The 16331-nt window shown below is 48.6% G+C and overlaps 1 protein-coding gene across 1 annotated transcript in view; it reads right to left on the reverse strand.

Annotated features, from left to right (window-relative positions):
• Positions 1-16331, reverse strand: part of CERS3 (ceramide synthase 3) — a 365411-nt gene that overhangs the window by 272960 nt on the left and 76120 nt on the right. Inside the window, exon 2 of the mRNA XM_069625033.1 lies at positions 14094-14211. Coding sequence (XP_069481134.1) covers positions 14094-14211 — 118 coding nt within the window. The remainder of the gene's footprint in view (positions 1-14093; positions 14212-16331) is intronic.

The raw sequence follows: 16331 nt of genomic DNA on the forward strand, positions 1-16331 counted from the left end.
CTCTAAGATTACATTGCATTCCAATTGCTTCTCTCCAGGCTTCCTTGAAGTATAGAGATGTCACATTTCCAAGGATTTCAGGGGTCCGATTCCCTACATTGACAGAATCTGACCCCTTACTTGCAGCTACTTCCACCATTACACCCCCACACCTAACGGGCATAAATTAATCCCCACGTGGCCAAGCAGGTATGGCCCATTGGGGGCGCCGGATTGTCCACTCTTTTTCCAACCCGCTTTCCCTTGTGTGTGCCCCACATTCACTCTGTTCTGGCACTTTGTCAATCAGTTTGATGCTCCTAGTTGATTCCCCTCAGTGATGGGTCAGGAGTGTTGTGGAGAGGGGCGGGGGCGCAGGCCACCGCACTTCAAAGGCTCACGCGAGTACTTCGGTTTCTTCACACAACCATGCACTGACATTCTAGTACGTCGCAACGAGGTTCTAGGCCATGCCTTCATGGAAAATGCTCAATATTTTTAGGGCTCAGTTTGGTCCATCACCCAGGATTACACGTGTTGCCCCTGCAACCACAATCCAAATGTTGCCTGTGCAACCATCCTCTCACATCTATGGTTGCCCTCTTCTCCCCCACCCTGCAAAGCGAGGTCTGGTAATCGCACTCTAGCCGGACAAGTCTTGGTGTTAAAAAAAGACTATTGCACTGATGAGCAGAGTGCAAAAACCTAACTAAAACACATTGGATCGAACATCGCAGGGAGCTTTAAGCAGAATTGTGTCTGCTCCATTTGTCCTGAATGATAAAATACGTCCCACCCCCCCTTGAAATCACCTTACATTGCAGTGTTTGGACAAGGCTATGTGCACTACTGAACATTCATGCAGCTGCATGAATGTAAGTATTGGGGCAGGTTCCTACGTGTCTTTTTCCAATGTTTTGGTTGCGAGTATTTTTACTCCCCAGTTTTATTTTTGGGGAGTCTCTGCCTATTGTTTTAGGAGTAAAAGTGGCTGATCGATGCCTTATCTGTAAGGCTGGACAGAACTATCCACTTTTTGGCTTTTTGGGGAGATCACTACCACTAAAGTTACAAACTTTGAACTGAAGGTCATGTTATGAGAATGGTAGTAACTTCCTGGCCATGAACTAATGCAGATCAATAGGGTGGACAATGAATCCCACCGCACGGATGAATCCCACCGCACGGATGAGGAATACCTGAAGGGGTATTGGTGCATTTTCAGTGTTTTAACTGAGCATTTAAAGACCTACATCTTGAGGGTCGGGGAAAGCACATGGAGATCGAACTAGTCGACAACCAATGATTTGCAGACAAAATGTGATGGGTTAAAATTGAAATCCACATTCACCTTCTTGACTCCAATTATTGCAGTGTCGCTCCATATGCAAATGTAATATTAATTGGGGAAACACTATTTTCAAACACCAAGGATCGAGCCCTGGTTTGGTATCCAAGCAGAGCAAGGCTTACAGAGACCATACAATACTCATGGTGACTGAAAGCAGACCCGTTCTCTAAATTCTTGAAATGGCCATGGTTCAGATTGATGACATCAAGGACAAAAACAAAGCAGCTTTCCTACTCCTCCTAGACCTCTCAGCAGCCTTCAACCCGGTTGACCACAAAATACTCTGCAACCACCTCTCATCTGCTGCCCACTTCTCCCCCTCTGCTGTCATGTGGATACAATCTTTCCTAGCCAACAGCACCATGAGGGTCTTCTTATCTGTGGCTGCAGCAGACCCCATCACCTGCGGTGTCCCACAAGGGTCCTGCGTCTCCCCCACCCTCTATGACATCTTTACAAAACCTCTCTTTGATAAGCTGGACCATCTGGGTGTCACCTACACCAACTACGCAGATGACACCCAGATACTCCTCACCATCACTGGCAACTACAACACAGACGCTACCAGGATTAACGAAATCGTCGCCATCATTCAGGCATGGATGGCCACACGGCCTTTGCCTGAATGATGAGAAGACCGAGCTCCTCCTAGTCGGATCCCCTAATAACTTACAGAAACTTAGTCCCGATTACTCCAACTTTATCATAGACGGCAACATCATCCCAGTCGTGAAAAATGTGAAAACCCTAGGCTTCTACCTCAACGCCGATACAAACCTCTCCAAAGAAGTTAATGACCGCCTCAGCCACCGCCTGCACTGGAAAACTAATTGGGGCCTGCAGACCTTTTCTATCCACGAACAGCTGCCTCATTCTGGCTAGGGCCCTCATACAATCGAAGCTTGACTATTGCAATAGCCTCTACGTTGGTGCCAGCCAAGCTATAATCAACAAACTTCAGGTCCTCCAAAATAATGCGCTGAGAGCAGCATTAAATATTCCCCGGAGAGAGCACATCTCCCACATAAGAATATCCTGCACATAGCTATCCGTTCAAAAAATAAAAAAATAATAAAAATTAAAAAAAAACACGACTTAAAAACCCTCTGCCTTACCTATAAAGCCCTAAACCACCTAGCGCCCCGTACCTCACCAACAAACTCACCTTAAAACCAAACACAAGAATCACTAGATCCTCTAATACTCTCTGCCTCACCGTGCCTAGATTCACCAGCAAAAGAGCTGGGGGCTCGAGTTTCACTGTCCTTACCCATCAGCTTTGGAACACCCTGCCGCGGAGTATTAAATTGCCCAAAATCTTCCAATTGTTCAGAAAATGTGTCATTAGCTGGCTTCTGGAGAAGGCAACCCACAGATAGACTAAACCCATTACTAACTGTATATATTGTACATACCCTGAAATCTTTAACCATGAAATCTAACTACCTGCTTATGTACTGCACATGGCAGATTACCGCCACGATTGTAGAATTGCAATCATTTTCTATATATACTGTAATACTGTAACCATGTAACCTGTACTTAAGCGCCCTTTTACCCCTGGGTCTGGAGCGCTATACTAAATAAAATAAACAAAAAAATGCTTTTAATGGTGGTGACTAAAGGAAGTTTCTCTGGACCTTAAGGCTTAGATTCGGGCATTCTGTGGGGTTTGCAGGACCTGCTGAATGAATATTGTGTTGTTCTTCTTTGCGCACAGACACTAAACGCCTACCTGTCTAATGTTGCTCAAATATCTTGAAATAAAAGGACAGAAATGTTGCATGCAGACTCAGTGATGACCAAAATGTATGATGTCATCAGTGTACTATATATAGTGTGGCCATTTATGACAAATTAGGTCATCCATGTGCTCACCCGCTGCGCTATGCGGAGATAGAAGAAAAAGTGGCATTGCTTCCAACAACGGCTGAATCTGAGGTGTTTTATTAAACTGACCTTAACGTCACTTTAACTGAAGTGTTCACGGAATATAAAAGATGTTCCTTGTGGTGTAGTTTTCTCTTCTGGCCTAGGCGCCTGGACACGTGGCCTACAAGTTCAAGATATTCTGTTGCGAGGCTGCGCTGATTGGTAGCGAGGGCCTTGTGGCTGCCACTCTTACCAACGATGTACACTGGACGGAATATAGAGGGGTGGGGCAACAAGCAGATCTAAAGGCCTCCGGGGTAGCCGATTGGACAGGGCAAGGGGCAGAAGGAAATCAGGAAGTTGCATCAGAGGGTTGGGGCTGGCGTACTAGGCCTGAAGGGGTGGGGGCAAGTCCTCATTTAAAAGGCAGTACGCACACTCCATAAACCTTGTTTAAGTGCTGCTTTCACCCGTTCAACCACCCAAGGTACATACCATCTGACGTCGAACGCTTGGCATTTCTTGGGTCTGGTTTCTACAGGGTCATCACAACAGAGTTACACGGTGCACCCACTGGTAAAAAGAGTGGTCAGGAACAAAAAGGGTTTGACACAGCCAGCAGCAGCACTCGGGGGAGTGGGGTACCGGACGGCAGGAACGTCTTGGGGCAAAAGGAGTGTTTAGGGGAGTCCAAGTCCTTGCCGGCGCCAAAAACGTGCAGCCCAAATGTGTTTAGGAAAATGTTTGGGGGGGGGGTGAAATAAATGGTCATAGAAAAGGAAAGGTCACAACACCTTGGCACGAGTCCTCAAATAACTACTAATGGAATTAATGTAAATTGGTCACGAGAGCAAGGAAAGGGGTACGGAGCAGAGACTGTTAGAAAGAGGTACTGGAGCAAAGTCCAGCAGCTTCCTGGGGTAGGCTAGTGTTGCTGTCCCTAGGAACGAACGCCTAGTGCCCCTCGAGGAATAATGATGCATCCCTTTAAGTGGGGCAGAGCTCGGACTGGTGTCCTAAACACAGGACCCGAGGCTGCGGATCACCCAAGTGTTTCCTCCTGCCGAAGAAAATCCACAGGGGGGAGTCAGAGTATATTACAGTGGGATAGGAGAGGTGGGCTTGAGCGAGGTTTGGGGAGCGGGTTCGGTGGACAGTTTCCAGAACTCTATTACAGTCCAAATTCAGGCATGGTGGGGTTTCACTGCAGTGTATTTTGTTCAGAAATCCCCAAATTGCGACTGCCATGGCACCCCCCCCCCATCTGTGTGATCTGGTATACTTATGGGGTACACACTCACTATGCCAGATGACGCCCCTGGAGCTCTTGGTCAAAAACTGTAAAAAAAAACCTCCAAGTACTAAGAGAAACATTGTGATCACGCTAGAGTGGAAACTCAGCCTCTCAGTGCTGACGGGCTCACACGAAGGGTTTCCGGGCAAGCAGCCCTTTCCAATAAACCCAAGATCAACAACATAAAACATGGAGTAAAGGCCACAAGATTAAGAAACGAGGGTGTGAACATCAAACTGCTAGGAGATGTGTGATCAAGAGAGGCAGGTGCAAGAATGAAAGGTTGGAGCAGAGAACTTTCCAGAATATTACATAAAAGCTCAAAACATAGGGGCAGGCGTGGATTGAATAAAAACAAGTAGTAACATTAAAAAAAAGATCAGGGGAAAAAAAAGAGGCAGTGTAATGTAGAATTGATTTCATTTAGTGCCAGGCGTGACAAGTCGCATGAAAAGAAATCGAGTTGTGGGCAGGACGCCATTCAACATTACGTAAACTGCCGCAGATTGCACACAAACATGGGCGCAGCCTGGGCTCACGACACCGCAGACAACAGAGAGAAACCGTAGTGGTCCAACGCCGCGGAGGCTTGCCCGGAAAATGGCGTATTATGGCCCCAAGCAAAGTATTATACCACGAGTAACTAGGATTCCAGACCATCACTGATGTCTGGAAACGTAGCCACACTGCTACATAGCCCCAGAATGGCATCTACTTGGTTAACGTTCCTGCTACTGGAGATCGGAGAGCGACATCCCCAGAGTGGAGACCTAGCCTAACTGGCCACGCCTGCTTTAGCGGCATAGAAAATATATACCACAGAGCTCCGTGAAACCAACAAATTATTTACGGTGAACCATGACCACCCTTTTACAGGCCAGACCAACAGCAATTTGCATTTTGGGACATGTACTTCCGCTTTCTATTAAAAACCTGCAGCATACATTTCCCAACTCATGAGTAAAGTTGTCAACTCACACATTGGGGCCAGCGTGCATTTCGCAAGTTTGATTCACGGTTGCGCCAACTGTGGCGCACCAGAAGGAGTTGGACGCACGGAGAACATTTTCAAATGGTTCATTATTCAATCAAATAAGAAAAGGCCCATCTATTCCCATCGCTAAGGGGATTGTTCTTGCCTAAAACGGGTGCTCGTCAGTCGCCCAAAACCCAAAAATATGTCCTCCGTTCAAAACCTAAATTCTATCTGGCCCTACCCCTATAGAAAAAGAACCCAATGACCGGAGAACTGTGCTTCTGGTTAAGACTTTCCTAGGCTGAACTCAGTGGACTTCTTCAAAAGGATAGTGTCCTTAGTTCGAATGAAAAAAGGTTTCTGGTTTCTTTTTTTAAAATCAATAAAGTTCCAAAGTCCTCCTTGCACACTCATGAGATTCCGTTATTCGTGGTATACATTTAAAGTCTCATTATCTTTACACATGGTGATCCTTTCTCATATCCTTTCCCCAATTCCTTTCATGCTTTTTTGAGCTTTCTCCTGCAATAGGTTGAATCCTCCAGATTCTCAGGTCTACGCTTCACCCAGATTCTCATGTCTACGCTTCACCCAAACTACTTTGAAAAGTAGAGCCATCACACAGCAATGCATCGCCCAAATGCTTCTTCAAAAACAAGAAGTATGGACCAAGCCCTTTTGGTTTGGGAGCCCTCACACCCCCCCATCCTCAGCAATGCATCTCCCCACTGCTCCCCCAAACATGGTTGGAATCAAGCCCTTTGAGGGTGGGACTCCCCCACATCCTCAGCAATGCATCTCCCCACTGCTCCTCAAACAAGACTGGGTCAGGCCTTTGCAGGTTTAGAATTCCTATGAAAATTAAATATGCACTAGGAGGATGATGGGATGTGTGGAAGTGTTGCAGTGCATGGCACTTCAGCATTTCTACACAGCCTAGACTGAGAAAATGTGCAAACCCACATCTTCCGTAGCATCATAGGCGGAATGGGGACAAGGGTTTGGCGGCGGTTAACGCGCATCTGTTCATTTCGTAGCTTGCAGGATGCGCATGGTAGACTGGGGTGCCACCACCAGCCTGGGCAGGACTGGAGTGCTACAATGGGTTGTGCCGCTCCTAAGGAATGAATGCTTTGTATCCAGCAGTTCTATTTCTTGAGCGTCCATTTAATTTGAACGGCCACCATTTTAGCTCAGGAATCTGAGATGGAGAGGGTGCTCCGCTAATTGTCCAGTCCCACACTGTCTCTCTACTACCATGTTTCGGGAGCAGGGAAGCAAGAAAACCTTAACCCGTGATCACTGGTGTTCATTGCTGGTGTGCTGCAGATATTAAGGGGCATGTGCTTCGACAGTATAATACGCGTCTGTGCACAAGTGTTTCTAGGCGCGACAAGACTAGGAAGGCAGACATCGGGGTACGAAACAATCTTCCTAGGCCTTGTATCATTCGGATCGTTCAAGTGCCAGGGTGAGGGGAAGGGGGAAGTGCAGTTAGGGAAGTGATTGCTCTCTGCCGGGACGGCCAGCTCTGGGTGGTGCAAAAGGTGGGGGGGGCAGTGGGATAATAGATACAGCCCCGAAGTGCGCAGAAGCCCGAGACCGTGCAAGTGCTTACAGGTCATGGAGGAGCCTGGTGAAGAAGGAGGATGTTTAGGAAGAGAGAGTTTGCTGGAAAGAGGACAGGATGCCCTGCATTTTAGTGGAGAAGTGAGAGGCCAGAGCCATGCAGAGGGTCTGGGAGGGAACAGGAGAGGTAGAGACTGCAGCAGGATTGGCCAGCTCCTTGTAGATTTTTAAAAGAGTTTGACCGTGTTGTTACAGGCCACAGAGATGCAGACTTCGGTGTGAGCTCTCTTCTTGGACAGGCAAACCAGCGTATCTGCCTCCAGGTCGGGAGGACTGCGAGATCCCTGCAAGTTCAACAGCTATGGTCTCAAACTGCTTGCCAAGGCTCCCCAGTACCAGAATTTGATGCAAGTATTTGCAAAACCCCTAGGTGGAAACTATTGGCTAAGCAGGTTGATTGGTTCTTCACAGGAACAATGGGATTGTGGCCAAAATGTCAGAACTGCTGCTCTTTACATGTGGGGCCATCCATGCAATACTCTCCACCTAGGGTTTGCTTCTTATGATGCTGCCAAAATTACACGGAAGGACCACTTCAGCCCATTTGCAATGCAGAATAAGGGTGGTTTCAACTACGAGTCTGAAGGACCACGGAGAACCGTATCTTGAAGCTACACCAACTAGGAAATGAGATCTGCACGTGGGTGTTTCACTACAGGGCTGAGACGACATGCATTACTCCCGCTAATAGCATTTTTTATGATTGTATCGGCTTAGATTGACATGCTGTGCATATAGTCCGACATCCAGTGGTAACCACAGAGTATTGCATCTTGTCTTTCTAATCTATGTTTGAACCCCGCCTTACATTGCAGCACATCCTCAAATTGGGCACTCGCACAAATAAGCTAGCAAAAGAGCCGCTCTGCCATCGTCGCAGGTCCTAAGGGGGCGGCGGCTGCAACAACCTTCAAGAGCAACAGATTTGCTTTTTGGAGAGGCCCATTCCTCACACTGGTGCGTCCAGCAGCTGGCCACTCCCTTAAATAAAATTACTATTGAAAAGTGTACAGGGCAGGTCATGAAAAATGACTAGAGCGGAGGGGCGAGCCTCGCATGGCCAGGGCACGCATCATGGCAAGTAGGAAGCAGATGCTGGCGCAGAAGATCAGCACCGTGTAGAACAGGTTTTGAGTTCCGCAATCTGGATGGTGAAAACGGGAAAAACTTGCTACTCAACTTGCTACTCAAGATACGAGTCATCCATTCTGCATCGGCGCCAGTCCACATCTGTACAGGAGACTCTTGAATGCGATACCAAGGAATTAATTCAAAAGGCCTCAACTTCAACCCAGATGGGAGGATAGCTCCGGGGCAACGTGCTCGCCTGGTTTGATTCCCCGGGCCCATGCTTAGAAACCTCTGGGTATTAAGCGCATTCTATCATATCATGGTGAAGCAAAAAAGGTACACATTTATTTTTTTCCACATACAGTGGTTTAGTGCCATTGCCCCTTATTGGAGCCCTTCAAACAAATAACATCATGACCAACGTTGTGTCAAAGTAACATTTTACATACCATCAGAAGCCGGTGAGCCTCTGCTAGGCTGTAACAGAGCACATTTTGTGTTTGGAATTTACAAAGCTGGTGTGAACTCGTTGTTGCACAAGTAGGTCTCTTTCATGGCATGCATGCCCGGAGAACCAATACAGATCAACCCCACTGTTCAGCCACAGGAAAATACAGTTTCACCCAATAAAACAAGAGCGCAATAGGAACTACATACACTAGAATTGAAAGGCATAATTGGATGAAGTCAGCGCCCCCACATAGCTTTGATCTCTCCTATTGGGGTGGATTCCAGGCCCAAACAACCCACTGCAGTATAGATTTCTAGGTTACCGAATAAAGACCTTAAAATGGCGAGGCAAACAACAACCACCAACACTGATGAACTATGTGCACACCTAGAGGATGCCTCGGGTTTAGGGGAGGTACCCCTACATGCTGGCCAGCTTCTGGGGCCTTTCCATGAGGATTCTGAATAAATTATTTTTTCCTGACAGATTGGACACTTCCAGTGCAGATCTACAAGCATCCAGCTGCCTCAATGCAGAGGTACAGCCTCTATCATTTTCCACAGCATAGTTGCACGCGGGGACGATCATCATGCAAATTTTATCAGTTGACCACACTCTTCAATAAATGCAAGTCACTTCAGCATATTTTCCCCCCTAGCCCCGTTTTGTCACCCAATCGTGAATCGTATGCATTAGGACAAAGCTGCTGTTTCCCCGCAGCGTTCTAGGTCTTGGTCCCATTGGGGCCAGTAAAGCAAAGGGACAGTCCCTTCACTATTGGCTCCGATATTTCTGGTCGCAGTGACCACCACCATTGCAAGGCTCAACAGAGTTCAGTGACTGGATTATGGATGCACGATTCCCGCTGCTCTTGCTAATGGTACTGAAATCGTGTTAGATGTCGCCTGCTGTTCCATTAGCCATCCATCCTCCTCTGCTGATGGACACCCTGGGTAGGAAGTGGGCCAGAACAAGTCAGAGCGGCGCTCTGGCAAAGTTGGTCTTGCCAGAGCGCTGCTCAGTCTCCAGGCCCAGGGGCTAGCCCAGGAAACTCGCATATCGGTTCTGAAGCCAAGTTCATGCACACAAGGGCAACCCAGAAACAGCCAAAACCTCACTTCCCGTGTTGCAGCTTTACACATGTATGTCCTGTATTTCAGAGAATTTTTTTGTTAGGGCGAATATTGTGACCAATGAAAACAGTAGAGTCCAACTCCCATTGTTGGCTCAAAAGGGTTTCTTGCCGATTTCACTACAAGACAAGTTTCTAATTGAAAATTGTGGGCATTCCCATATGCCCATAATGCTCTTTGCTTGTATGCAAATCGCCAGGATGGGCTCTGTAAAGAGATTGTGTTGCATGACCTGGCCACATACATGTTGTCCATTTCCAGCACTGTGGACACCATTCGCTGCATTTTGCCTTCACTGCAAGGTGAGGTGCTAGATTTGCAGGGAAGTGATCTGGGAGGGTGGGGGGGTTGAGGGGGGCGAGAAAGTGCTGCTCCGGGGGCACAACCAGTTGTACTCCAGTGTCTCACATCTCAGAAATCTCCCCACGGCCCAAAGAGACTCTCTGGCTTCTCCCCCGACATGCGCCTAGCACTTTAACATTCTGGCTGCTTTGTCAGTGATGGAACCCCAAATCTCATACACCATTAACGCCTCCTTTGAGTCAGTCACAGCGCCTCTAGGATGTGAATGTTCGCAAATAGAGCCAATCACCAATTTGCTATACATAGCAAAGTTAACAGCCCAAATACTCAGCAACAAGAAAAGCATCCTTTAGAAGAAAAATACTATCATGGAACACCCCAGTCAAGCTAGCACGCAAAGCCAGCAGTGGCCGCCATTGACCGACCGACCGACCCCATTGCTGAAGTGGACTGTGGCATAGTCAGAGTCCTGACCCTGCTTAACCGCTTGCGACCTTGAACACAGATGTCAAAACACAATTAAAGCCTGGATCAAAATTGTAGTGTGCAGAATTGGGAAACCACAACAATAAAGCAGCGTATAACATTATTTTATAAAAAACAATCCAAACAAATTAGTGTAGAAACCATCTCCCATTTATAGTTCATCATTAAATCACCAATGAATGATGCACCTTGTGCAACATCAATCTCACTCACTCCTTGTGCAACATCAATCTCACTCACTCACTCCTTGTGCAACATCACTCTCTCTCACTCACTCCTTGTGCACAGCTTAAACATAAACCACAGATCATTGCCTTCACCATACAATATGTGGCCTTTAACACAGTTGTATCACACGAATGAGAACTTGGTTCTGCATTGGCTACGGTTCTTTTGGGCTGATCGAGGAATCTGTCTTTTTGGATGATCTTTAAGGAAGAACACCTGCGGGATCCGACAGAGGTCGACCTGGTCACCCCGGGCCTGTTTAATATCGATTTTATTCCACTGGTGGCATGCACTACTTCTATGCAGACGATACAGAGTTGCTTGCCAGTGTGTGTCCAGATTCATATCCAACTTTCCAACTAGTCTACTTCAGATGGAGATCTGGGATGCAAGAATAAGCCTGAAGCGAGTGCCACCAACACGGAGAGCATACCTGTCGGCCATCTTGGATCTGGCTAAAAGAACTGGGCCCACGCCTAGCATAAAATGCTATGAATCTGGGGGCGGGGGGGTGGAAACAGAGGGCTCTACAGGCCCAAAGGTTAGAAGCATGACAAAAATCAGGTTTCTTCATATTTTGGACCTTCAAACAGATGTTTCCCCTCTCTGAACTTCTGTTATCCGGTCCAGTTGGTTCCAGTTGGTTCTGGACTTGGGGAGGTCAAAGTAAGTAGCATGTGGAGGGTCCGTAACTGGGGTGCCCCTCTACCACCTAGAACATCCGCAACTCTGACCGAATGAGGCAGCTTTCACTCCTGAAAGTTAGGGGCCTCACCACCCAGGTTCTTCAATCCCCCACTCCACTGCCACCCCGCTATATTACAGAGTGGAATTCGGGTACTCGTGCGTAAAACACCATGCCCTTTATAGCAAAGGACTTGTTTTCCTACAAAGAAAAAAAAAACATGTCCATTATTGCCCAACCCGCTCTTTGTGAACATCAATGGGACTGGTGCAGGTAACGAACACTGGTTGTCTGTCGTTCCACAGTTTTGGCAGCAGAGAACTGCCTGGTCTCTCCCCCTTTGTGAGTTGGAGAACCTGCAGCGGCTCTTAAGAGAGACTTGCTCCCAAAGTAACCAGGCTTCTTAGGACTCTCAAACCCAACTCCTAAACTTTAGCGCTGCAAAGACCCTCAATGGCAGCTGTCTGGGCTCCAACATAAGAATTGCTACCATAAACATTGGGGATCCTGTCTTGGGCACAGCAGGCACGACAATGCGGTTTAAGTGGATGTGTGCATAAGAAGTCCTTTGCACGTTGGCCCAACTCCCAGACTAACACACCCTCAATTAGCAAGGAGCTTGAGGAGGAAAAGTTGGTTATCAAACCAGTTGACTCATGATGTAATTGCAATAGTACTCCAGGCACTTTCATGGATCCTTTTTAAAATGCCAATTGGCTACGACTAGATCCCAAAATTATTTCCCTAAGGAGTTATGGGTTGGGTGGAGAGCTGTGCATTAATGTCAGCACCTCTGCTCGGGGGACCATGAGCAGTTTCCATCCCCAGCAGGCCCTGGTGTTCCCCAAAGATGGAGCGATTCCGAGTTGGACAGGCCGATTTCTGTCAAACATTGTGCTTGGCCGGGAAAAAACCTGTCAAACTCTGCACCATCATTTAATTCCGATCAGACGGTTCCACGTGCTGACGTGCCCACAAAAATGTCGCCATGCGAGAATGGAGCCTTCTTTTTGGCTGCAACATTGCCATATGGAACCTGCCTTTTTTTCCCCCTTTTTGTAGCAGGGGACAGCCCCGCAACCCACCCACTCATTTGCCCCATATATTGTCCCCACATATAATGTCACTGCCTATGCCGTTTCCTGGCGACTATATGTATGGCAATATTATATATAGGGACAATATTACCCGATACCGATCAGACTACGTTTTGAGGCTCCTTTAAAATGTATAAGGCCCACATTAGTAAAAACAAGACGTTATAAGAAGTTTGCGTGCATGTCATGCCCAGGCAGCACGCTTTGCAGCTCAGGGGAAGCTTACTGAAGTTTGCACGCTTTGCAGCTAAGGGGAAGCTTACTGAAGTTTGCGTGCATGTCATGCCCAGGCATTGCGCTTTGTAGCTCAGGGGAAGCTTACTGAAGTTTGCGCGCTTTGCAGCTCAGGGGAAGCTTACTGAAGTTTGCGTGCATGTCATGCCCGGGCATTGCGCTTTGTAGCTCAGGGGAAGCTTACTGAAGTTTGCGTGCATGTCATGCCCAGGCAGCGCGCTTAGCAGCTCAGGGAAGCTTACTGAAGTTTGCGTGCATATCATGCCCAGGCAGCGCATTAAGCAGCTAAGGGGAAGCTTACTGAAGTTTGCGTGCATGTCATGCCCACGTAGCGCGCTTAGCAGCTCAGGGGAAGCTTACTGAAGTTTGCGTGCTTTGCAGCTCAGGGAAGCTTACTGAAGTTTGCGTGCATGTCATGCCCAGGCAGCGCGCCTTGCAGCTCAGGGGCCGCTTACTGAAGTTTGCGTGCATGTCATGCCCAGGCATTGCGCTTTGCAGCTCAGGGGCTGCTTACTGAAGTTTGCGTGCATGTCATGCCCAGGCATTGCGCCTTGCAGCTCAGGGGAAGCTTACTGAAGTTTGCGCGCTTTGCAGCTCAGGGGAAGCTTACTGAAGTTTCCGTTCATGTCATGCCCAGGCATTGCGCCTTGCAGCTCAGGGGAAGCTTACTGAAGTTTGCGCGCTTTGCAGCTCAGGGGAAGCTTACTGAAGTTTGCGTGCATGTCATGCCCAGGCAGCGCGCCTTGCAGCTCAGGGGCCGCTTACTGAAGTTTGCGCGCTTTGCAGCTCAGGGGAAGCTTACTGAAGTTTCCGTGCATGTCATGCCCAGGCAGCGCGCTTTGCAGCTCAGGGGAAGCTTACTGAAGTTTGCATGCATATCATGCCCAGGCAGCGCATTAAGCAGCTCAGGGGAAGCTTACTGAAGTTTGCGCGCCTTGCAGCTCAGGGGAAGCTTACTGAAGTTTGCGCGCTTTGCAGCTCAGGGGAAGCTTACTGAAGTTTCCATGCATGTCATGCCCAGGCAGCGTGCCTTGCAGCTCAGGGGCCGCTTACTGAAGTTTGCGCACATTGCAGCTCAGGCGAAGCTTTCTGAAATGTGTGTGCATGTCATGCCCAGGCATTGCGCTTTGCAGCTCAGGGGCTGCTTACTGAAGTTAGCGTGCATGTCATGCCCAGGCATTGCGCCTTGCAGCTCAGGGGAAGCTTACTGAAGTTTGCGCGCTTTGCAGCTCAGGGGAAGCTTTCTGAAATGTGTGTGCATGTCATGCCCAGGCAGCGCGCCTTGCAGCTCAGGGGCAGCTTACCTGCGACGGGTTCTTCGAGCCGGACACGAAGCAGTCCTCCAGCACCGGATTACCGCGAGCTTTCCGCCGGGCCTTGTCCTTTATACCCATGGCGCCCGCCACCGGCGTCCCAACGAACCTGCAAGAAAAACAAAGGGAAAGCTTTAGAGAAGCCGAGCGGATGACGTCACGCGCGGGCCTTACTGGGCTGCGAGCCAATGGCCCGGAGGCACCACAAGCAAACACTCCCAGCAAGCACCTTCAGTGCAAGTGCACAAAGCAAACACTTAGGAGGGAAGGCGCGAGGAGACGGCGTTTGCAAGCTCTCGGACACAACGTGTACCAACATGTGCACACTGTTTCCATCTCGCTAAACTAGCCGTCCCTCTTAAAAAAATATATGCTACTTGGTACATTCCAATGAGGTGGAGTGTTGGAATCGTTATCCAGCACGCTACACGCTTCTCTGGAAATCTCGAATGTTGCCACGCATGTAATGTAATCCTGCAGAAATGCAGCACCGATTAGGAAATGCGGGCATTTTCAGACAAGGTGGTGCTTCTAAAAAGGACTACTTGGCCAAGGGTCTTGCGAGTTGCAGCAAGTAGCCCCCCCACCCCCGTAGTCACACTTCCCATGCCGACTGCGCAAAGAACACACACACACGCACACGCACGCGAAATGATGCATGGTTCAATTAAAAGGCCACAACAGCAACACAGATGCAGGGCCAATCCAGCCCTTGGCCCTGACCAACCCCTTCCACCGGCACACCTTGGCAACGCCCTACTACACAGCCTCCTTCATGGCCGTTTCATTCAATAGAGGAGTTGAGGCCCCACACCCTCCACAGTGGCAGCCGCCCCCTGCAGGGCAGCTCCGCTCCCCTCCTGGGTCTAAAGCCTCGGACATCCTGGATGTCTCCTTGAAAGGGCAAGGCCTTTGCGCATAAATATTGCGTACATGGCACGCTTGCACATTACCCTCCTGCACCGCCCGGGCGCCATCCGCCAAGGCCACCCCATCAAAAGGGCTGAGAGCATAATTACCGGGCACTCACACAGAGCACCAGGGATGGCGATGGACCAGCGGAAACATTTCCACTACACCATAAGAACGAATGCCAGTGGAATCTTGCCCCGATACAGGAGTGTGGCACCTTGCGGCCGAGACGCTGAGGCAAGCGCGCAGCCCTGGTCAAGGCTCCTGCACTTTATTTCCCTTGCATGTTGTTGGCTCACTTCCATGAGCAGTGGACAATGAATTCACCAAGATGGGTAGAATTTGGAGATTCAGAGGGTAGCAGAATTTCCTGAACCATTGCGGGACCTTCTCACAATGCCAGCCAACAGGGGCGTTGCTGGGAGGGGGGGGGGCTATAGCCCCTGATCTTTTGTTTGTAGCCCCGGATAGAATCTCAGGAGCTACAGCCAAAAGACTAGCTAGCCCCCAGTCCCAACAGTACAGACATCAGCTTAGCCCCGGGTCTTTTCCAGACCTAGCAACTCCCCTGCCAGCCAAGGCATTTTCTGGGACAATGGGTTAGTAGGGCAGTCTCCTCTTCAGCGAGAAGCACCAACCTTACAGAACAATGGCGCGCCTCAAGTGCGGCGAACACTTCCACAATCAAATAAAAAGTACAAATGCCTTTCCCCATCCCCCAAAAAAATATACGTGAGGCAATGGACAAATACGTGTCTGCCCCTTGCTCCAGAGTGCCACCAGCAGAGCAGCACCACAGGAAGAAGTCATTTACTGCTGCATCTGAAAACGATTGAAAAATGCCCCCTTCCATTTGCAAGAATATCTGGAAACAAAATTAGGGATTACAAAAAGATTGGAGTAAAAACATCTTTACTAAAGATATTTTTACTCAGTCTGATCCATTTTCTTCAAAAGTATTCCCAGCGAGAATGAGAATTCACGCCACACCCCCACCCCTCCCAAAAAAAAAAAAAAAAAAACCTTGCATCTCCCAACCTTACATTTTTTATCTGAATCTTTTAGTATAGTATTTTGTTGTATTTCTAATTGATGTTTTAACGTACCCTTCAATGGCCGGAAGAATTTTGGAAGGCGATTATAGCTTGAAAAGACCCCATGCAGTCTTGTGTGGGAGGAGACTGCACAGAACTGCCGGACCCTCCAGCCCACATCACCTACAAGGGGCCTACAACTCCATACATCTAATCCAAGCCAAAGGCATCATCAGTCCCTTAAAACATCCAAGTAGATGAACAATAAGTACCCCAAACATCT

This window comes from Ambystoma mexicanum, chromosome 11 (assembly GCF_040938575.1).
Source record: "Ambystoma mexicanum isolate Mex_15411 chromosome 11, UKY_AmexF1_1, whole genome shotgun sequence".
Classification (NCBI taxonomy): domain Eukaryota; kingdom Metazoa; phylum Chordata; class Amphibia; order Caudata; family Ambystomatidae; genus Ambystoma; species Ambystoma mexicanum.